At 43.6% G+C, this 24,592-nt stretch overlaps 1 protein-coding gene across 5 annotated transcripts in view; it reads right to left on the bottom strand.

Annotated features, from left to right (window-relative positions):
- fra (neogenin protein frazzled) overlaps positions 1-24,592 on the bottom strand; it is a 311,161-nt gene that overhangs the window by 20,303 nt on the left and 266,266 nt on the right. For 4 of the 5 annotated variants that reach the window (XM_072288246.1, XM_055070885.2, XM_072288249.1 and 1 more), the window contains exons 2-16: positions 22,235-22,403; positions 21,486-21,631; positions 19,399-19,683; positions 17,879-18,032; positions 17,396-17,538; positions 16,015-16,290; positions 14,721-14,937; positions 13,843-13,997; positions 12,479-12,772; positions 11,085-11,134; positions 10,294-10,438; positions 5,368-5,478; positions 4,102-4,296; positions 3,752-3,847; positions 2,577-2,888 (exon numbers count right to left, since the gene is read on the bottom strand). In XM_072288246.1, coding sequence (XP_072144347.1) covers positions 2,577-2,888; positions 3,752-3,847; positions 4,102-4,296; positions 5,368-5,478; positions 10,294-10,438; positions 11,085-11,134; positions 12,479-12,772; positions 13,843-13,997; positions 14,721-14,937; positions 16,015-16,290; positions 17,396-17,538; positions 17,879-18,032; positions 19,399-19,683; positions 21,486-21,631; positions 22,235-22,403 — 2,748 coding nt within the window. The remainder of the gene's footprint in view (positions 1-2,576; positions 2,889-3,751; positions 3,848-4,101; positions 4,297-5,367; positions 5,479-10,293; positions 10,439-11,084; positions 11,135-12,478; positions 12,773-13,842; positions 13,998-14,720; positions 14,938-16,014; positions 16,291-17,395; positions 17,539-17,878; positions 18,033-19,398; positions 19,684-21,485; positions 21,632-22,234; positions 22,404-24,592) is intronic. The other variant, XM_072288248.1, reaches the window with a different exon arrangement.

Below are 24,592 nucleotides of genomic sequence, written 5' to 3'. Positions count from 1 at the left end.
TTGCTGTACTGCACCTAATTGTTGAAATGAAGTACAGATAATTACAAATTCCAGTGAAATCATGCACGTCTAAATATTTTTACTGGGTGGCTGCTTTCAATGCATATTCAGACCAGGTACGTAAAACGAGTCGAGTATATCAGTCAATCCAAATTTTGGCTCCCTAGGAACATAAGAATGCGGTGGAAAATGGGTCATGAGAGAACATTCATATAGTAGTAAGAATGGAAGTAAAAATATGCTTGTGTTTCATATCCAGATTGCTATGTACCCCGACAATCAACACTACAAAATGCAGCTGCTGACCTAGGTGTGGCACCAACGAGTACCATGCCACTCATAGCTAAAGTGACCAAGCAGTACGCATACAGTCAACTTCCATGAATTCGACCTTGACAGAAATGACAGAATTAATCAAGTTATCCCACTAGTTGAGTTGAAAGAAGAGGCAGATAAAATGTCGACGCATAGTGTTGCTTTGATTGGCAGTATGTAGCAAATTCTATGGTGGTCCTGTATCTCACCTTGGCCAAAAGTTTCACATGCATCCAGAATGTACCATTTTAAGATGTATTTGGTGAGTGTTAGACGTTTTGCTACCAGAACACACATTTTGAGCAGCCAGCAAAAAGACATTTGCTTTACTGTGACTGACATTGTCCTGGATCTTGCCATATTCAGTTTCATTACAGCAGCAGAATACTCATTGAAATAAAGCGTGGACAACCAAACTTTAGATATAACTGTGTTATTTTCAATGTTTCATTACATTCGTGTTCTATATATGCGGAGTTTTGGCTACCAGCGAAAGTGCTTGTTTACTGATAAAAAACTACACCAGTACGTACCGTAAAATCCCGCATATAATACAAGGTTTATTTTCCTATTTTTAGCAGCCCAAATTTTCGCCTCGTACTATATGCGGATCCGAACGAAAATTTCAGTCAGAAATTCAGGCTAGAAGTTTTGGTTTCGTTATTGCTGTGTGGCTATGGCTTGACTTCATTATTGCTTCCTTATTGCTGCGTGGATACGGCTTGGTTTCGTTAATGCTGCGTGACTACAGCATCGTTTTTTTATTGTTGAGTGTGCACCTTGGCAGCACACATACAAACCACGCTTCGAAAAGTGCATCTTTTTTATTCTGCATTGAAGGACCAATATGTCCAGACCATGAAAACAGTACTCGGCTGCTTTCAAGAGAAAGGTTACTTTAGCCGCACAGGACATCGACAACAGTGCAACCAGGAGGCAGTTTGGCGTCAACAAGGGAAACATTCACGGATGGCGTCGACAGAAGGAAGCCCTTTTTGCGTGCAGTGGAATGAGAAGAAGTTTTTGCGGACCGAAGAGTGGGACATTCCTGGAAATTGAAATCGCCCTGATGGAGTTCGTATGCCAACAGCGAGCCACGCATCTAGCTGTGAGCATGGAGCTTATGCAGGCACAAGCTAAGGAGCTTGAAAGAGAAAAAGGGCTACCGAGCTCCGTCTTCAAAGCGAGCAAGGACTGGATTTATCGCTACATGTGCCATGCTAGTTTTTCTTTTAAGCCACTGAACTTCGATTTCGCAAAAGCTGCCCAAATCGTTCGAAGAGCTGATTGTGGCTTTCCAGCCCCACATTATTTTGCTGTGCAAGCCCAAGAACTCCCAGCTAGGGCAAATCGACAATGCTGACCAAATGCCCGTTTATCTGGACATGCCATTGCCCCTCACCGTGCAGGAAAAGGGCTCTGAACAAGTTTATATCCAGTCCATTGGCAAAATGAAAATGCGAGTTACCGTCATGTTGTTGTGCGCGGCAGACGGATGCAAGCTTCCGCCCTATGTCGTCTTCCAAGTGCAAGACAGTGCCTAAAGGTGAGGAGCTGCCAAAAAATGTGGTCATGAGATGCCATGAGAAAGGCTGGATGAACGAGAATCTTGTGCTCAACTGGATAAAGTCCATCTGGTGTAGGCGGCCCAGCGCACTGTTGTCGTTCCCATGCATCCTCGTGCTGGACGCATTTCGTTGCCATTTGGCCGACTCACTGAAGAGGCTGTTGCATGAATCCGGCACTGAACTCATCGTTATCCCGGGTGGGATGACGTGTCAGCTGCAGCCTTTAGATGTTTACGTGAACAAGCCATTCAAGGACGTGGTCAAGCGGTGTTACGCAGATTGGATGCGCTCAGGTGAGCCTGCAGTGATGCCAACCGGGCGGCTGAAGCGGGCTTCGCCAGCCGCGCTATGCAAGTGGATTGTGGACGCATGGACCAGCATACCAGAGTACCTTGTGCGTAACACATTCAAGAAGTGCGGCATCTCGAACACACTTGATGGCATGGAGGATGAGTACCTCTGGGAAGATATGTTCGACAAAGAACTATTCGAAGAGAGTGCAGCTGAGGGAGACAGTCGTTGAAGTGCAAAGTGCAATCTAAACAAATGTTTTGCTCGAGTTTTCCTAACTTGTATTATATGCAGATAAAACCTTTCTTTTCCATCTCGCGTCCCAGAAATTTCACCTCGTACTATATGCGGGTTCGTAGTATATGCGGCTTTTTACAGTATTAGAGGATTATTTAGGCTTACCTGCTTCCTGCGTAGTATTGAGGACGTCCATACTATAGGCACTTTCCCGGCGACCCTTGACGACCTTTACAGCGAATTCGTAAAGTGTGTTCGGCCGCAGGTCGTCAATCATGCAGTTGAGGTTAGTGGAGTTGAAGTAGCGGTACTTGGGCTGTCCATGGCCCTTGTAGCGCACAGTGTAAAATCGGTTGTCCGTGATCACCTGGCTGCTGGCAAGTGTGCTGTCACTCCAGAACAGCACAACCGTGTTAGGCGAAAGCACAATAGCCTTTAGGCCTACAGGTGGCAACATTGGAACCAGAGGCTCTGGGGCTGGAAGGGAACACAGAAAGATGGCATCAAGAGATGAGATAACACAAAGCAAGCAAAAGAACTCATGCCTTGTGCCAGGGCAGTAACGAAATGGAATAAATACTAAGGTAGTTGCTACATTGATCGATCGAAAGAACAAAACTTTAGAAAGAATACTCACAATACGAAAAAAAAAAAACATTGTAAGTGAGTAAGTGAGTGCTGCACTTCTATCTTTGCCACTGTTTTCCTGCCTCATTAACAATGAAGCCAGCAACATTTTCTTTCGGAGTAAGGTTAAAATTGTATTCACACAATTGAGATAAGAGCCAGAAATGAACACATTATACATGTACAGTTGGCACCAAAAGCTTCTCGCAGGATCTGAAAAAACATTGAATTTCCTAGCAGTTTGTGACTGCTGACAGTAAAACTACATAATAGTGCATCGTTGGCATAAAATCTGGATACCAGGCTGTGTATCAAATCCTGCAGATCCTGCAGGGCCATAAGGTTTGAACGTAAACGGCACATCTTCATCAAAAACCGACACAGTGAGCCACCAATTGAATCCAAATGCACCCAAATCTCAGGAAAGTAAGAATGACCCTCATCTTCGCCGCTGAAAGCTTCAGTGTGCTTAGGGTGCAATATGAGGCCCACCAATCTGCTACGGAGTCAAGATGCAGAGTGTGCCACATACTTTTAATGAAAGGTGTAGGCACTTCAGTGTTCATGCTGAGCTGGCATCAACTAATGCATGAGAACAGCAAAGCACTCAGCTATTTAGACTAACATACAAGGCAAAAGATAATAAAATAACAAGATATGTGTAGACAAAAAAAGAATACCAAAATTTCATGCTATACTACTATGCTACTTACTTGATTCAATGAGTGTCTTGACAGTTTCATATATAGGCTGGCCATCACCAATCTGGTTGAATGCTCTTACGCTGATGACATATTCATTGGAAGGTTCTGAAAACATGGAAGAATAAGAGTTAGGCGCATTTATTCAAATTCCGAGAGTATTTCTTATTGTGAGATAGCATTGCACATCAAAACCACTTGCCTGATCTTAATTAACAATGGTGGAGTTAAGTACACAAATGCACCAAAAAACAACAAATGCAAAGCAACCACATTGTGCTGCTCTAGCTTGATGGTGCAAATGTTGCAGGCTGAAATGCAACGTCTTCTCAATGAGCTCATGAAAAAAAAAAGGAACTCACGCAAGTTTTCGATGGTGTAGTAGCGTTGCTTCCCATTGAGCACCTTGGTATAGACATCGGGCAGGCCTATGCCCCAGCCAATGGTGTAGCCACGGATCATGATATCCTGATTTCGAGGAGGTGCCCAACTAACAAAGATGCTTGTCGATGTTGGCTTCGCTCGCAGTCCACTTGGCTGATCGGGTACTCGGGACTCTGCAAGAAAGATATTAAGCAGCAGCAGGCTGGGTCAGTGTGCTTACAAACTTCCATCTTGTCACTATGTTTGGCATGTTAACTTGCACAAGCAAGAAAACTTCATTTTATGGCTTGCTTTATTAATTAGAAGAGGGCATCATAGATAGCCTTCAGGCTAACTGAAATGACTGCCTGCGTCTAATTTCCGAGTTTCACAGAACTGCAGCAGCGTAACTATTTGCTTCCCTGGCTCAACTGCAATTTGCAATTCTTTACATCAGACAACCTGGGTTTAGTCACCGATAGCCCAGATCAATCAAGATTGTTCACTGGCACAAAATGGTTATAATAAATAATTTATAGTAGATTGAGATTAATGTGTTCTCCACTAAAAGAAAATACAAAATACTAGTAAGAAATAAATAAAAGAGAAAGCATGAACTCATATGCCTAAACTACAGTTTCATGCTGGGCACTGTGCTGGCGTAGCTGAAAAAAACTATCGGCTGCATAGGTAACTGGGCTTATGAGGAGCTGGGATCATGCATGAACTAGACAAACCTTGATAGTATATCATAGTCCATACAAGGGAAGGCATAGAAAGTCTACTTGATGTGCTAATCATTATCGTCGATTGTAACAGACAATACCCTGCTGCAAGAACAGAGCCCTTATTTTGATAGAGGTGTTTCCATGTTTCTGCAAGCAATGCAGTTATGTATACAACATAGCTATGCACTTCAATTTCCCTTTACATTCCTCAAAAGAGATTATTAATGATCCAAGAGATGAAGCATTCCATCAGCCTTCCAATCAATCCAGTACAACTCCACCTTATTTGAACAAATTTCAGGTATTGTATTGTACATTCAATTCAGTGAAATATTAAACCTGGTCCTAGCTCTCAATGGTACCAACAGAGCTTTGTAAAGCTTGTCTTAAATTGAGAGTGTCCATCTTAATCCTTTGACCACTAGACATTCTTTTAGCTTGAGGTGGCATAGCATGGCAATAAGGCCACTGGAATCAGATTTTAGAGTGCATTTAGGCCACAGCGTTAAGTGGCCTCTTACTGCTTGCAAGACTTACCATCAAGATCATTTTGATATGTCTCCGCTGTCATCCAATCCGTAGCTGGCCCTGTACCATTCACAGATAGGGCCGCAATTTTCACACTGTACTGGGCGCCTTTCTCCAGTCCTGAGAAGGAGGAAAGAAAAGCCAGGGAAATAAAATGAAAGAAACAAGAAAAGTCAGAATTTAGCAGTTAAACTTTCTACTGAGGGCCTGGGTCAAACATAAAAATGAACTGTTCCACCTCATGTGCGTGAATCTAACAAATGAAAAAGGGGGAACCAAGGCACCCAATTTTTGTTAGTTATAACCACATGAAAACAACAGAAAATATAGCAATGGAAAGCATAGAGGAATTTATTTGTGGTTCTTAATTGAAGTGTAGTCATGATAAGCTAAAGGGAAATGAAAGTGGCAGAAAAAGCAGCTTGCTGCCGATGGGAGCCGAAATCACAACATCCATGTTATGCATGCATTGCACTACTAATATCCTTTAGCTTGTCGTTACTACATTCCAATTAAGAACCACAAATAACTTCCCCTTTGATTTCCTTGGCTTCATTATCTGTTGGCTTCATATGGTTGAAACAACTGCAATGTCGCAAGAAACCGCAGGGCCAATTGTTGTAGCTTCGACGGGGCGGCCGGACGGAGGGTTTACGGCATGAGGTGTAACGGCCGGGGCGCGCAGCGCCGCAAGAAAGAGCCGGACTGCTCCAGTGGGGGACCAGACAAAGAATGCTCTTTTATTTCTCCGAGGGGAAGCAGGAGGCAACTTACAGCGTTTGGCGCTGAGTGGCGCCCTGACGTTACTGACCCAAAACCGAAACCAGAAGCTAACACCCAGGATACCACACCAATGATGGCTAATAAACATCTAACAGCTGGCAGTACAAAAGAAAATGAATGAATTATATAGTTACACAAGAAACAATTTCCAAAAGTTACAACCAGGAAGTTTTCTGTTTCCTGCTAAAATAATGCTAAAGTAGGCAAAAGTTACAAGATTGTGTTAGGTGGTTGTTGCTTGCTTCTGCTGTTAGTAGCGACACTGCTACTCTGTTGTCCTTGCACGCAGTATCAATATTGCATTAACTAAACTGCTGAAAATACAAATAAACATATTTTGTACATCAGTCGCAGTCTATGAGGAATTGCAAAGCTTGGGTAGAATGCCACCTAGTAAGGGTGCCGACACCATTTTTAATTAAAATGCTTTGGCTCACCCACCCTACCAATATTCATGGGAACTACAGAAATGATCTCACTTGGCCTATGCTGAGTTGATATGCGTAAAATCTGCTGCATTTAAGAATAAAAGTCAGTTTCTAGTGACTGCTGGGAGCAGAATTTTTATTGAACTAAGTTTATAACTGTAACTGCTCAGCAAAAACAGACGTTGTAAAACCTGGATATCCTAGACCGCTTGACAGAAACAACATCGATATATGCTGCTTAATCAATCTTTTCGACATTTTTAACGTTTCTAAGTGCAAAATTATCTCTTTTAATGGTAAACATACTAATTCTACGTCTTTTTATCACATAAATAACATGACTATTTTGCTTGATACTCAATATAAATATCTTGGTGTTAACCTAACTTCGACTCTTTCATGGTCAACGCACACTGCATACATATGCGCCAAATCTTCGAAACCATTTTAGTACGTACGATGCAAGTTACATAACTCTACTGAAGGCATTCGTAAACTAGCTTACCTAACGTTTGTTCGACCACAGCCTGAATACACCGCATCCGTCTGGCCTCCCCACCAGAAATATCCGATTGAAAAACTAGAATCTATCCAGAATAGGGCTGCGTGTTTTATTTCAGGTTGTTATGACTATAACAAAAGCATAACACAAATTAAACTCAACCTCTCACTACACCGCCAATGCTCTTCAACCTCGTCCTGCTGGGGTTGCCCGACCGATTGTTTCAAATCGAAGGACTGCATCACACTCTATACGCGGATGATATTACGATCTGGACGACAACGGGCAGCGACGGAGCGATCGAGCAACGTTTACAACAGGCCATCCAATGCGTAGAAAACTACCTCGTGGGCACGGGACTCGCCTGCTCGGCCGAAAAATCCGAACTGCTGCTATATAGACCAGTCAGAAAGGGGCGCCCACCTAAATGTTACACCCCCCTGGAAAAGCAAAAGATCCAATTAACGGCATCAAACGGCCTACCCATCCCGATAGTAGAGAAAATCCGGGTACTAGGAATGATGATAGAGCATAAGGGTGGCAATGGCGAAGCACTTCGCAAGATAACGGCAAAGGCCACCAGCACGATGCAGCTCATTCGACGCATCACCAACAAACACGCGGGCATGCGCGAAGGCAGCGTCATCCGACTCATACAAGCCTTCGTCATTTCTCAGATAAGGTACACGGCAGCGTTTCACAACTGGACGGTTGCGGAAAAAAACAAGCTCAACGCGCTCATACGCAAGGCGTACAAATGTGCGTTGGGACTTGCGCCTGGAGTTAGCACCACCAAGCTTTTAGAACTAGGCCTACACAATACGCTCGAAGAACTCGTGGAGGCGCAACAAGTGTCCCAACTTGAACGCCTATCCAAGACGCGCCCGGGCAGACACGTCCTTGAAAATCTCGGCATCACATACCACTCGCAACACGGCGTCAAAGTAGACATTCCAAGACCCATACGCGAGCAACTATACGTACCCCCATTGCCTCGCAACATGCACCTCCAACACCACACGGGGAGGCGTAAAGCCAGGGCAAAACACATGAACAAAAGTTACTCTAACGACAAGGAGGCGGTCTTCACCGACGCAGCCCGCTATCGAGACAGGAAGAGTTTCATGGCGGCAGTTACTAGCCACCGAGGCAACCACCTCATGAGCGTCACCGTGAACACGGCACATGCCGAAGCGGCAGAGGAAGCGGCCATAGCACTGGCCCTCACACAAACCAAAGCTACATACGTGATCTGCGACTCGCAAACGGCAATTCGCAATTTTGCAAATGGGCGCATCTCGCAAGAGGCGTATCAGATACTCCAGCGACATCCCATACACCAGGGAGAGGCCGACGCTGATCACCGAAGGCATTTGCTATGGATCCCGGCACACACTGGAATGAGCACCCCCAACGAAGCGGCTCACGGCGTTGCTCGAGGCCTGACTCACCGAGCAGCATCGGAGGAAGAGAACCCGCGGGGTACTGCAAACGTCTGGGCATCGGAGGATCGTATGACCAGTTTTCACGACATCACGGCACACTACCAATTACAAAGACGCATATACCCATTCCATCACGCTACGTTAGACAGGACGCAAGCAGTACACTTCAGACAATTACAAACAGACTCTTACAGAAACCCCAGACTCATGCACGCCATGTATCCAGACATGTACACTACAAACAGATGCACATCGTGTGGCGAGGTTGCCACACTAAATCACATGTTATGGGAGTGTCGGGACCTAACAAACAAGTCGGGCAGTGCCGACCCCTCCGTCTCTTCCACCGCCAGCCTCCGGTCACGCTGGATGACCGCACTGCTCAGCTCTGACCTGACAGCACAACTCTGGGCCGTCCAGCGAGCCGAGGAAGCCGCTTCGAGACAAGGTCTCGGAACCGCGTCCGCGGCGGGTGCCCAGACCCACTAAAAAGACGCCGGACTCAAATCTTGTTGATTTGAAATAAAAGTTTACGCTCTCACTACAACCCTTGCATGATTGTCATGATCTAGCCCTGCTATCATTATTTCATAAATACATCCATAATTACAGCGCCATCAGTTCTGCCTCTTGAAACTCCTCATTACAAATCACAGAGGTTGTACAGTCGGTACAATTTCATGCGCATCTATGGAAAGACTAATTCATTTAACTACTCCGCTATTCCAAGAGCCATTTGCCTTTGGAATGACTGTCGCAATGCCATAGCTTATCAGAGCGACCAAGAAAATTTCTGGCTTCTTCTAACAACGCATTTTTCAAACTCTACATAACCTAACATATTATTTTTGTCCCTCAGACCTTTCCCATTATTAATGCACAACTATCCGTTAAAGACTGTTTTGCTATAGCCTAATTATGCCCCGCTTGCTCTGTAATTCTATTGATTATCTTTTACTGCATGTAATTTTATTGTTGAATGACCCGTCACATTCTAAAGCATTCGGTTTGCTCATTGTACATATTGTAACACCACATTACTGTATTTTAGCGCATTTCTTAAGCTGTATTTTTTGTATTGTATTCACATATATATTCTAATTATTATAATCCTTGAATGTACTCTCCCCCTTTACACGATGCCTCTAGAGGCCTGTAAAGTATATTTAAACAAATTGTTGGAAAGCACTCTGGGCAGTAAGCATTCGGGACTGGAACGATAGAGCAGTGAGAGGTAGTACAGCCGATCGAGCACCGAAACAAGGTTTTTCTCTCTCGTCGTCGTTCCCTCTCCCATAGCCACAGCCCCACTGCTCCTTATTTTACAGCACAAGATAAATAAATCATGAAAACAAACTTATTAACTATCTCCTGTGGTAGATATCGCAATGCTGTCACATTAACTGGATTTCTTGAACAGAAACTAAGAGAAAATTTTCATTAATTCACTTTGTAATTAATCTCTTTGGAAGATGTCTCAATTGTGGGATTGAAGTTCAGCAGTAATGAAGTACTAATGTCCGTTCAGCAGAGATTCTTTGCTTAGCACCAGTTTCAAGAAATATGTCCTCAGAATCTGTGGTGAAATGCAATCATGTTCCACTTAACATTTTTCAGCAGTGTGGAGCACTGGAAGTTTTAACTGGAACATGAACTATAACAATGTGCAACATTGCAGAGATCTCCGCGCACTTTCTTTGTACTTTCTAGAGGGCCATTGGGGACCCATGGACAACATATGGGAAAACCAGTCGTACAGAAAGATGTGCATACTCACCAGACAGGGCGTACAGCCTCCTGTTTCCATCAGTGGTAATGGTATCTCCCCTTCGGCTGCCTTTCAGCTTGTATCTTATCTTGTAGCCTGTTATAATGCCATTCTGGGACTCCTTTGGTGGAGGTTCCCACCTAATTATAATGCTCTGTGACGAGAAGACAGAATGAAAATACAGGCACTTACAATGTACGCAGTTAAGAAAGCACGCTTAGCAACCTGTTATGAGTCAACCTCTTTTTCTTTTTCTATATTAAAGCTAAGCTCTTTCTTCAAGATCCAAGAATTTCTCAAAGAACTTAAGCTCTTGGATGACTTTTCCAATGAGGGGGAGGGGCTCTCTACCCTTAAGCTTTACCCTTTGAACAAAGCATGCAGCGCATAAATGCATCACACTGTTAAACTTGCTTTAGTTGTATGTTGCATTGCTATAGCTTGCAGATTACTTTTTACAGTTGGTAGTCTTTGTCATTATAGCCAGTTTACACTGGAGCCACAGAAGGCTATGGGCCCAGCACATACAAAAAATTGTGGCATAAACTGAGCTCTAATGATGATCTTTGCAACAAAAAGGCTGTCACAGAAGTTTTTAAATGCTTTTAGTTTAAACACTGCCGTGACTCTAAGCAACAATGCATAGCATGGTTATATAATCTGTTCTGTATGGTGCAGGTGTCAATGAGGGCCTGTAGTGCTGGTTCCATCAAGCTCACACTGCATTTTCCGTCGAAGGTAGCTGAAAGCTGTATACCACAGAACAGACAAAAGCTTCAATGAGATTAAAAGCTACTCACGGTGGAGCTGGCCGCTTCAAGTGTTACATTTTGTGGTATGTCAGATGGTGCTGAAAAACACAAGTGTGTTGCAAAAGGCTTAGCATGATTGCCAAGCAGATATATTTTCTACAAAAACTAACTTCTTGGACATAAGGAAATATTTTGATATTTCAACCTCACTGTGTCCATTAAAGTTGGCTTTTCAGCACTGTTGACTTCAATATGAATAACAATTCCTTTTTTTTCTTTTTTCGCAGGAAAAAGAACACCGACCATACTTCACTGTGAACAGAGCAAAAACTTCACTTAATTCATATAAACTTTTTCTTATAGTTATGGTTAGTAAATCAGACACAGGTGCGGCTTTCATTAATGCACATTTATTGCAGCAATTGTTGATAAGCAACTGTTTGTTACATAACCAACACATGATATTTTTTTCACTGAGCAGATTTGTAAAAAAAATAATCCTATGACATTCAGCTTGATTAGGCATTTGCAACTAGACTTTACATACAAGTACACACAATAGGTTACACAGGCAAGTAAACAAAATAAAAGGCCAACTTCAACAACAGGATGAACACATAGAAATTTCACTAATTAGGTTTTAACTGCTGAATTCAATACATATATGTTTTCTATGGCAGAGTCAAAGTTAATTCTCCTTCTAGACAAACAGTCTGAAAGATGCTGATAATTACTAGTGCTCCAAAGCAGCTGTCCCTAAAGCTGCCATCAAAAGCACATGTCCAAAGCACAAAGCCAGCTACCTTCATCCAATTGACACATCTGCTAACTATGGTTGTTCTTACTTCCTTTTAGCTGATCTGGCTAATAAGTCACTATCAGCTCTGGTGTTCTAGGATACAGCACTACATGCCAGCATTACAGTATTAAACTTGAAATATGTGATTAAATAGGGTCACTGACAAGCAAATGGGATACACGAAGTGCTGTATATGCAAGAAGAGCATCATGAACTAAAAATTATGCCTAGCAGTATGCAAACTTTGGAGAGTTGGCCATTTATATTTAAATTTTCACCACCTCGCTTTTAAGATGGGACAATTTAGTAAATAATTGCCGATTTGTTCAAAATTAATTACAGCCAGTTTGAAACGTCTTGCCTGTGGGTCCACAAAACCCAGCTACAAAGGGAAATATCCAGCTATATGCCATAGATGACTTTCTTTTTAGATCTTGAAACAAAATAACTTCCCTATATGTATACGTAACTTCAATCATAAAAAGTAACTCAAGCCATAAACATTTGACCTAAATGAATGCCACTCGCTTAGTTTGTAGATACACAGGTACGCACCTGTGCAAGATTGCCAAGAAAAAAAAAGGCATGTAGTAGTAAGTCTAGGTTCAGCCTCATTAGTTTCACCACCGTCGCCTAAACTCACCATCTGAGAAGGTTCGTGCTAGTGTCTCCTCGGAGCTGATGCCCGAGCCATTCTGGTTAACTGCTGTGATCCAAATGTTGTACTCTGTGTACTTCTTCAGGTTCCTCAGGTGGTACCATGTGTCCGTGGTGGTGACCCGCTTCTCCTCGTCCTCCGTGGTACCAGTCTCCTGATAAGAGAGCTGGTAGTGTTGAACAACTTCCTTACGGCTCTCTGGTGCCTCCCAGTAGACACGTATAGCCGTGGGCGAGACTGGAACGGCTTTCAAGCTGCGCGGTGGCCCAGGAATGCTCACTGAAACGCAACAGGAAAACAGAAGCATAAACTGCTTTTAAACATGTCTCTCATGCTTTATGCATATTGACCGGAATTTAAATGTTGCACAGTCTTATGGTACAATTTGTGAGTACTATCTTCTCAAGCAGTGGACTTCAGATGACTGATCACTAATCCAAAATAGAATTTAATTTTTTGTGCTCATTCATTAGCTTGCTGACCTGTTTTAACTGATTCATTAATGAAATTTAACATCTTGAAGCCACATGTGGGCTATAAGAGATTTGGTGGGGAGCTCTAGATTGATTTCAATCATCTGCCCCTGTCAGAAAGTAACCATACCGTGGTGGACAGGAATTGAACTCACAACCTTATCCTCAGCAGCAGAACACCCTAGTCAAGAAGCCACCATGGCAGGCGGCCTTCTGTTTTGATCTGTCTATTCCATTTACAAAATATAAACGGGAAAACATAATCTGTAAGTTGTCTTTGCCACAACCTTAATGGCTGTGCTTAATTTTCAGTTCATGAAATGGTTTTCTTCTTAAATAGAAGCTGTGGCAGTGGTTTAAAAGCATGAATTTTCTGCACTGCAGTGTGATGTTTTGAGCATGCAGAACATCTTTTCACTTCTAAGCGAGTGTAATGTTTCAGAAACAAAATCATTTAGAAATTATTGTTTCTGGGTGCAAGAACACACCATTTCAGTGCTCCAAACAAACCTTTCCTGGGGCAACAATGGTTGCCAGGGTGACCCACTCAATGTTACCCATATTTTAGCGAGCTGTTACAAAGAGTCTGACATGTTTTGCTCCTTTTTTGTGCACTAAAATAAAGATGACAAGTTACATTTCCTGTACACAAATAAAAAACACAATGACAACAAAAACAAAAAAAGGCTCTTTTTACTATTTGTGGGGATACCTAACTGATAAGTCATCCAACACCACAGGCTTTCAAGACTCAGTGGGCACTGGTGTCTTGACAGGCCCCGAAAACATCACATACAGCACAAACATTAAGAATGCTTGATCCCTTCAACGAAAGCCACGGTTGCCTTAACAGAATCTAGTTTGCCAGTAGCTTACCTTCAGGGTTTGTTTCCACCTCTAGCTCTGGCGAGCTCTCGCCTGGTCCGTGTTCATTGTAGGCAACCACGCGGAAATAATACTTGGTGGATGGTTGCAATCCCTGAATGATGATCTCCTCTAGACTCTGCCTTGTGGTGTTGAGGACACGTTCTCTGAAAAATGGCACAAATGAGTAGGTGCTCTAGATGTATTAAGCCCATGAATCATTTGTGGTTCAATGCAAAGTTTGGCTTCACAAAAATCACAGTGCCAATATATAGTGCTCATGGTGTGGCACTGTCTGCTAAACAAAACAATTGAAATAAAACTCCAGTGTACAGCAACAGTACATACTTCAATTATTAACTTTTACTTAAAGACAAGACTTAAATGACTGACTAGTAACTGCACACTACAAAGAGCATTTCTGAGTAATTTGCATCAATGATGGACAAGCTGTGGAAAAAAGTTGTGTACAGAGCTTAGCTTGGGTCTGAGTGACTGGGAAGCTTGTCTTATTCCAAGATGCTGTCTAGAAGTGTAAGAACAAGTTCATAAGACACCCAAGCCTAAACATGGGTGTTCAAAGTGAGTGCCACTGAGGTTGCCACGTATTGTTGAGAGATTATATGTTGAAGAAAATGCAGTATTTCACACAAGTGCAAAAGCCATTGCTCCCCTTAATGGCATTCTCCAGCAATGGGAGAACCAACTTGGTGTTTGGAAGCACTTGCCAACTGTGAGGCCAAGCTTTAATGTTGCCATGGACAAAACTCACTGATCACAACTCCTGCATATTGGAGCTGGTACACTGTGGTGGTGACAATGACCTTAGCTAGTCTGTCGCAAACTGCACAAATTTACGGCTCTAGCTGTCAGTCACAGTTGACACTAACCGTGTGGAGCCTTCCTCTCTGTAGTAAACCGAGTATGCCAGGATGTGCCCTTCCACTCTTTCAGGGACGCTCCACGAGAGTGTCGCAAAGCGTGTCGACACAAGGCGTGCAGTCACTTCCCGTGGTGCAGATGGGACGTCTTTACTCCTTTGCAGATTGCCTGAGGTTTCCAGCAAGGGGGTAGTGAAAGTGGCATGTGTAGCAGGGCGAGAAGATTCTGAGTTAGCAAGCGTAAGCAGAAGGCCAAGAAGAAATGTTGATGCATTTTTTTTTTTCATGCATATGCAATAATGGAGTTGAAGCAACAAACACGATGTGAGTGATGACAGATTGGGAATTTGAAGATTTAAAGTATTGAGTTTTGATTGATGTCAAATTCCATATCATAGATAAAGAGCAGAAAATAGAAAGCGAAATATAGAAAGAAAATTTTTTTTTTTTTTGAAGTAAGCATAAGAGAGCAGCAATAGAGCAAGCATAAGAGAGCAGACAGATTTGAGGTAACAAGAAAGTGAAAGGTTTTAGTCAGCAGAGAAATGGTTCAGCACAGAATGTAGCAAAGGTGGGGGCAAAAACAAAACAAACATTGTGAGCTCATTTCTAAAGACACAATGGCAGCTACCAGCGAGACAGCTTTTCTTTTTGAAGAAAGCACAATAGCATTTCATGCATTTTTGTCAAAATTCAGCTTGACAAGAAGATAGAAAGCTTCTATTCTATATATGCCAACAAAGTAAGCCAGTGTGTTCTGTCAATATAATGTTCTAGTATATTTGAGTGCAGAAATTATTTCTTTTTATGCTTGCTCAGTTATGTATACTTACTTACTGTTAAGGTAAACGGGGTCTATGAGAAAATGTTCTATAACAATAAAATTGGGCAGAGGATTGATGATTAAATCAGGAATTCTGGATTTGATTCAGAAAAGGAAGCTCATTTTCATGCCACTTTTATGAGCACATTCATGTCCTTTACATTAATATATACATGGCCTTTGAGGTATACACTGCTTTACAAAGGTTCTGCATCACTGCAGGCATCAGAATATACGTAACAAAAATTTTGTGTAGAATTATTTTGTGGAATTTTCAGCAAAGCCATCATTACAGTCTTTTTTTTTTCCATATTCCAACAGACAGAGACAAGGCCCTCAAATGTTGTCTTCAGCATTTTTACGAGATCTATAGCCAGATCTCTGGTGCCCAGATTATACATTCAGTGACATTTCACATCACTATATCTGGCGATGGTGAATACCAAGTATTTCGTGCATAAAATGTGCTTGAGAACTCACCAGGGTCCAAAACAATTAGTTGGACAGCAGTCTGTATGTTGCCAGCAGGGTTGGAGCCAAAGCACTGGTAGATGCCTTTGTCAGCATCAACCAATCCCAATATCCTGAGGCTGTTGCCATTGACAATTTGGAAGTACTCGCTCTGAATGATTGCCTCGCCATTGTGGTACCATTGCACTACTGGATCTGGCTTTCCGTACACCTCACATTCGAACTCTATGTCCTCTTTTCCATAGGCGACTTTATTCTTCGGCTTTTTGGTGAACCTCGGAGGAACTGAAAGATTGCATATGACACAAATTCGTGTGGTTTTTACGTAACAGCCATACAAACGCCCAAACTGCCCGGCACCCATAGGGTCAAGCCCAAAACTGCCCCCTCAGTAATTGTTTATAAAAACATGGGACCGTCTCACAGAGGAAACTCGCCAATGGTAGAGCTAGCAGCACCTAAAGGTATCCAACAAAGTGTACTGTTGACATGCCTGTCTAATAATATGGGCCTCACTATATATAATCATTGCCTGGGCTCATCTTTTTGCAGTATTTTAACAGACTATGCTGCAACTATATAGTATTGAAAATGTACTGCTGCAGGTCAAGAGAAAAAGACAGGATAAACCAAATGGTATTCATTAATACTGCTGACAATTCCGATATAAAAAAATTGCATTGGGGCATAAAATATTTCGAAGCTGCACAGTGGGCTATAAGGGATCCACACGTGAAGTTCTGTGGATTCATTTTTGACCACCTGGAACGGTTTAACATGCACCCAAAACATATGGTGCATGGGGGTCTTTGAATCCTGCCACTACCGAAATGTGGTTGCAGTTGCCAAGTATCGAACCCATGACCTCACGCTTAGCAGCAGGCTACCATAGCCACTGAGACAACACGGTGGAGACACTCAAGTAGGGACAGATGATGACTACACTGTCTACGCTCTCTGTTCCAAAAAAGTGTAGCAGCCATGTCACCATGGAGGCACTAGCCGTAAAGTATGGTGCTGCTGCAGTTGCCAATGCTGGCCTGTTTGCAAAATATGGATGCCCTCACAGTCGCTAGAGTATGAAAAGTATTAGAAAAGGCCAACACTGGTGACCAGGCAGATTCTCACAAAGCTTCACGCACACCTTTGCAGTGATCATGGTGGGATGCGTTTTATTTTTGTACTGACTACATAAGAAGGGACAGTGCCTTTAAAACCAAGCTGGAAGAAGCCCTTTTGAAACTTGTACATGTAACTGTTAGCTTAAGAACTGCTATCAAGTATAATAATACCCACATTAAACAAGGCACAGGAGGGTTTCTTTAAGCATTAGCAGTGCAATTTGTAACAGTAGTGCAGGAAAAAAATATTGAAAGGAAATGCACTGTACCTTGAACTTCCACGGCGGCACTAGCGTCAACTGAATCCTCGTGGTTCTCAGCCCGGCACATGTATGTGCCTTCATCGGCTTCCTGGATGCTCTCAATCTGTAAGCTTCCCACGCCTACTTTTCTGAACCTACTGTCCAGAAGTCTGCAATTCAAGAGAACCAACAATGTCAAAATCAAGATAGCCACTCCAATCCATAGAAAGTTATGCACTTAACATCAACAACTCCAGTAGAAAACTGTATGATAAGCACAAATATGACAGCTAAAGTAACAGCTTAGGAAAAAAAAAAAAAGAAGCTTTGCCACCATTTTGAAGTTAAAGAGCTTTGCCTCACCCTATTCAAGTTTTTGGATCGCACAACATATGGTACATAATATTGACATAAGTGCTGCCATATTGTACATACTGCTGGCTGTGTTTCAAAGTAAATTGGCCTGAAATATAAGAAAGCAGGGGCAGAGAGAGACAAAGAAGTCCTTACGACATGTCAATGGTGACACCATCTTTCAACCAGGTCAGATTTGGTCGTGGGTTTCCATTAGCTGCACAGTCAAGGGTGACGTTTGACCCCTTCACAGCAACAGTACTCTTTGGTGCCGCCACAAAGGTCGGTGCTGATATCTTGTTTGCATCGTCTGTGCATGAACAAAGAGCAAATGCCAAGTCAACTTCAACTGTTGCACTGGTATAAGCAAGCTAAAACCTACAGCACAGTGCCAAGAGTAGCGCAGCCTTACAGTGCTATCTCTGTTTGATAGTTTGCTTGATTGTATTTGATTAAGAAGTTTGTGTGACAGCTTAAGCCAGGGGTTACATGTTACGGTTGAATATACCCATAGAGCCTTTGTAAAATGTACTTCCCACTCTGCTCTGCATATGTTCAGAGCCCCCATTAAGCCATCCATTGATCTCCTAACACACCCAAAAGCCCTTGAGACTAAGGACAAGGCTTTTCACACCCATGAGTGTTGCAACACTGAAGGCTTAAGAGGAGACTACACAGCTTCGAGTTGACAGTCATCCACACAAGCACATTGTATGTTATTGACAGAGGCCATACATTTGGTTTGTGCTGTGCAAGCCCAGCAGGCAGTGGCAAAAAGAACAAGCAAATTTTCCAGCATGAGAAAAAGATTGTGTTGCACAGATCGATGCCTTCTTATTTCTCTACAATCTCTATTTTACACATATTTAGGAAGAACTGTGGCCACTGAAAGAAACTGGTCTTGAACACTGTATGTCACACCCCATAATTAACAAAATATTTCGCAAAGTTTTGTAAGTCAACTGCTCAGCAAAGCTAGATTGAGACCAAAAGGTCTCGAAAAGAATTGCTTTGCTGCCCTTTTTGTGCAAGAAGAAAGTTCTAGCGAAAGATCAGTGGTAGCTTTGTTTGCTATTTTCTATGTATGCAGAAAGAAGGCACGGCCATAGCATCACTGCTGTGAATATTCTTTTTTTTAGAGAAGCTAGGCTGCAAAATAAAAACTCTTTCAACTGTCTGATGAGATGCCCTAGATATCAGCCATCAACAGAACCAGCAGTGACAGGGAGCGTACACATTAATGCAGGGGTCATCGGTCTATAGGTTTATGTATGTGCCATGATAAATTTCACCTATCCTTGTTCAATATAAATGTGAGAGTGGCATCTGATGAGAACACCTTCTAGTTGGAGATGAGCTTTGCTACGCAGCCAACTTACAATATATACCCGTCTCCAAATGTGTGAGTGGAACTTTGCCTCATTTCACATTCCCAGCTACTGGCAAAACCAATTTTCATTCAACTGAATCAAATGCAAACTGGGCAAGCTAGCACTTGGCTTAGGCATGTGGTTTCATCAAAGGGATTGCATCATCTTCCATCTCATAAAACACAGAAACGGTATTCATGTACACTGATTGAATAACCGATGGCGCTACCACTAGCCTGGCAAGCTGTCTTGCAGAAAAGACAGCTTTAGAATAAGGGTTAGGATAAACAGTATCTGTAGTTATACCATAGGAGAGGCTGACAAAGAGGTTTCCAGCAGAGGAGACACGGTTGCGGTCAGCGTTGTGGGCACTGCACTGGTACGCTCCTTCATCGGTTGTCTGCACAGCGTCAAGCTCCAGGGCACCGCTGGGCAGCACCAGCATGCGTGCAGGGTCCAGCTGTAGTGCCTGCTGGTCCTTCAACCAGATCACATCTGCTGGGGGCAGGGCGAATGCTGAACATGGAAAGTATGCTGTCTGGCCTGGGAACAGCCGGAGGTCTCGTGGCTGCTCATCAAACCGCGGCAAAGCTGCAACAGATGTGCAGAGTGAGTGAATGTGAAAGATGTTTTGAATACGCTACATATACACTCTTTGTGACAATTTCTCAGGCCACGGCATGTAAGGTCAAAGCTGCTGCAGAGCCGTTTGGTGAAGTTCTTGTGACAACCCTGGCACTCTAAAGCTGTGAATTGTCAGGATTAATGCATTCTCTCTAAAGCATGCAAGCACTGCAAATACAACTCTAACTCACCTCGTGTCCTGCTGCCATTTCCTCTCACATGCAAAATGGCTTGGGAACTTTGACAAGAAATTCATGTCACATGGCACACAGAAGAGTTTTTAGGTGACGAAGCAAATGAAATTGAAATATATATATATATTCTGGCAGAAGCCACTAAAGATGACCATCACAGTCAGCAATAACGTTCCCGTTACCCTGCTGCATTTTTCATGCTATATTACCCATGTGGACAGGCCGCAGCCTAGTGCTCACCCTCTTAACCTCTCTCCTCTTCATATGTGTGTGACATCATTGCCTGTGCCAATGAATCACATGCCTCCCTTTGCCATCCTCCTCTCTGCATGTGCTTCCTTCTTCACTCTTTACTCTCCTTCTCTTCGCTCTCATTACCCTCTGCCACCTTAGATCGCGACACACCAACCACGAAAACCTGAAGAAGTACCTAAGAAAGCTGTCACATTAAAATGCACCATGCTGCACTGAGACAGAGGAAAAGCTTGTTGACAGCATGCTATTTTTTCACAATGAACAAATACATACTTGCCTAAGCTTCTGTTTTTTAACTGTGTCCTACAACAAGGACAGGCATAGCTGAAGTAAGACTGATAGTGGGCATCTCTCAGGATGTGGCTTTGTTGCCAACAGAGTGCAACAAAGGTAGAGGAAGTTTCATGAAGTGGAAAATGGATGACCAATTTTTACCACAACAGAGGCAATAAGTCTGTTCACTTACTAGCAGATGATAGCCAGGCACACACTTTTCAACCAAGCAAAGAATTGCGGCTCAATATTTTTAAATGAGAACCCATTGGTCACGTGGATCCTATCCTATAGCCAGCTCAATATATTTAAATGAGAATCCGTTGGTCATGTGGATCCTATCTTATCCCGCCTGCCACTACTTAATGCTTGAGGCAACTAGCAGAAAGCAGGTGCTTCCTGCTGCTTTCAACATGATTCTCCACAGCACTGCAGCAACATCTGCAAGACAGTGGAGCTCAGAGCTGACAGAGGAAGCAAGCTGGGGCTAATGCAATAACAGCACGACTAGGGAGTAGCAAATACCAATAATCCTGTTGCCTTGTACCTAATTTTTTGTAAGCGTCATTGCTTCAGTAGTTTCAATAGTGGTGGTACATAAATGGAGAGTTATTTTCAGAATTGATGCAAAGGCCATGTAACATGCAGAATTTCAAGACTGGAAGTTACCATGAGGCTCTGAGCAATGCTACAATGTCTGACTTCACTCTGGTGAGCTGTCACTGCTAAAGTATAAATTTAAAAAAACGCCAAGTCTTGGGCATTTCTTCTCATGTTGAGGGAAAATGTTGAGAGACAACATATGCTGCATGTTCAAAATTTCTTTTAAATAAAACTATAAATGGTTACAGGTGCCAATCACACTGCATCAGTACATATATGACAAGGGATAGAATTGCAAGGCAGGTTTCTAACTCCTGTGCCAGTGCACACATATACATTACTTAAGTCATAAGAACTGATCCCGAGAAAATTCACATGCCAAGGATGTTTGTTTCTGCTGCATAGGAGTTCGAAAACTGAATGCTCAAAGATGAGTAGTCTTACCAGCCACTTGGAGCTTGGCTGACCTGCTGAGCATGGTGCCAACATCAGCTATGGTAGCGACACACTGGTAGACTCCTTCGTCAGGACGTTCAGCTCTCGTGTGGTGAACACTCCTAAAGTGCAGGGAGCCATTGGACAGAATGGACCTGCAGCAACAAGAGGGAAGAAGGTTGCAAGGCTATGTGAGTGTGTGGGAGAACATGGAGTTCAGGACAGCTTACTAAAGTGTTTTGATATGTGCATTTCTTGTCAATTAAATGAGTTGCTTTCTGCACTTTCCATTCTTTTTATCTCGTCTGGATTTGCTCCCCCCCCTTTTCTGGTATTCTCTTTATTTATTTACTTTTTTCTACCATGTATGTCACATAGAATAGCGACCATTGGTGAAGTTCGTTTGGTTGTAACACTTCAGTGATTCAATTTGTAACATAATAAAATTTACTTTTAAGACAACAAGATTAGCTCATTCTTGTGTACACATCGCTGAGAGTGGCAAATGAAACAAAGGTTGGCGACATGTGATAACTCGGTAATCTGAAGGAAGTGAAAATTTGCAGTCTTGTACCTACTCTACTTACAGTCCAGCCCCTTTAATATTACCTTTAAAATATTTTCTCATTCTCTACACTTATTTTCTGTGAACTAGCTTCATGCAGGCATTTGTGCTCGTGCATTATACTTTTTTTCAATGGCAGAGAAAGTCAACACTGCTTTTCAGAGAGAACACAAGCATTTTTACGAGAACACACCTTCTAGGGTCGTTGATGAGGTGTAGCAGCGTGCCCTCACGTTTCCAGGAAACTGAGGGCTTTGGGTCACCTGCCGCGGAACAGTTGAGCAGTGCAGGGCCATCCTTGGAGACGACGGTGTCCGAGGGCTCCTCCAGGAATCGAAATTCAGCAAAGCTTACTCCCACACCTGTAAGCAACAACACAATTTCGTTGTACCACAGGCTACTACTTCACACCACTGCTCCCACATGATAAGGAAATTCAAAGTTAAATTTAAACACCCCATGGAATTGAAATTTCATACTCGTATAGTGCACAGAATACAGCCAGGAAAATATAGCATGTGTGTGACATACACAGTCATAGCATTAATTTTAATTGACAGAACCCCAGAGTAGTAGTAGTAGTAGTAGTAGTAGTAGTAGTAGTAGTAGTAGTAGTAGTAGTAGTAGTAGTAGTAGTAATGAACAATCATTGTAGCAGACAACAAGTTCATGTATATCACATTTTTATTGTTCACGCTATCACCTCCTTTCTTTTTCTTTTTTTACACTGCATAGCAAATATTCAATGGAAGAGCTGAAGTAGTGGTTATTATAACCACCTTCGCGAGTGCAGACACAAAAGAGGCGGCCCGTCAGGTCCGGCCACGTGGGGCCCTCTGCGTATTAAATTGACGCCCTGCGAAGCGACAGTGTGAGCGCGTGTGCTTCATGAATGTGCGCGATACGCTGCGGAGAGCCCCACACGCACTGACGCGCCAGTGGTGTAATGGGCGCAGCGACGATTGCACTGCACGCCCGCTTGCCAGCGAGGCGAGAAAATCGGACAAGGCCGTGACTAACGGATGGTGCACGGTACAAGCGCGCCCCGCGTGCAAGTAGGGCAAAGCGCGTGCACTGCTTCGAAAAACACGCGCTGCGCAGACGGCATCCACGCACCAATCGGCGGCAGGGAGCAGGTGTGTCCAACACAAGCGGCGCGTGACCCCGGCGCGTCATTCGCGTCAAGAGGCGCGCGTGTGCCCGCGATGGGCTACGTATGACAGCGCTATGCTCCATCACGTGTTCACCCGAGAAAGGCGCGAAGCTGCTGTGCACGGTTCCAAGTTTCCGGCTAGTCACAGACAAAGCCACCTCGGTGCAAAGGCTGTCAAAACCCTGGCTAGCGCCCCACACGCGGACTTTGAGGCCTTTCACGCCGCAGTGCACACTCTCACGTGACCAGCGCTTAGCGCAGATGCTACATCGTATACGCCACGTGACGCGTACATCCGGCTGCGTTGCGCCGCGCAGCACGAAGCGTCAAGACCGCCGTGAGCGAATATCCTGCCTTCGGTGCGCGAGTCCTCCTCCTGGCCGTCTCTCGGCACGCTGCCGTAGGCCACGTACGCGCCATAACGTCTGCGATGACGTTTAACTTTCAATCTAGGCAGCTCGCGAGAGTGAGATCGGGAGATTGGCGTGAAGCTTGGCCGGCGTGGAGCCGAACCAGGTGAGGCGGTAGATGCACCTGGGTGCACTGCACGCGGAGTGCGGGCAAGGCGGCGGCGCGCCTTGATGAGGTGGGCGTGGCCCCGTAAAGGCGCGCGCGTCGTGCGGATGAAATGCGCGCCGCACGCACGCGCTGGCCTCGACGGCGTCGTTCGTGGCGAGCGCTGTGATGCGCGCAACGGCCGGGCGGGTGGTGATTAAATCCCACCGGCACGTGAAAGGGCAATGAAAAGTGTTCACGGTGTCCTCGCGAGTCGTGAAGGCAACCTACGCTCTGTGAACACAGCGATACATTATACCATGTGCTTGGCCACTGGAAAGCCTGCGACTCAATCTCCGTGCAACCCTGTTCTTCCCTTCCCCTCTCTCATTAAAATTCTCAACGACGACAACAACAAAATTGTTTATTCCGTATCTGTCGCACCTCATCACCTCAAGTAATCTATTCGGTACCAATATGATGAAGCCTCGCTATTGACAATGAGCGCACCGCAACTAGAAATAACACACACACACACACACACACACACACACACACACACACACACACACATATATATATATATATATATATATATATATATATATATATATATATATATATATATACATACATACATATGAGAGAGAGAGAGAAATAGAGATAGATAGATAGATAGATAGATAGATAGATAGATAGATAGATAGATAGATAGATAGATAGATAGATAGAGAACCTACGCAGTTACTAATCTGCAACACGACGACGAAAACTTAAAGAGGGCTTCTCCACACGTTTACTGTTATTGTGGCGAAGCCAGCTTCGACGAAGCTTGCACACGTGTTTTTTGCTTTGAAACCGCGTCACGTTGAAAGAAAGAGATATTGACCTGGTGTAATGAAA

Source organism: Dermacentor andersoni, chromosome 5 (genome assembly GCF_023375885.2).
Source record: "Dermacentor andersoni chromosome 5, qqDerAnde1_hic_scaffold, whole genome shotgun sequence".
In the NCBI taxonomy this organism is placed as follows: Eukaryota; Metazoa; Arthropoda; class Arachnida; order Ixodida; family Ixodidae; genus Dermacentor; species Dermacentor andersoni.
This window is presented reverse-complemented; position numbering and strand designations above follow the sequence as displayed.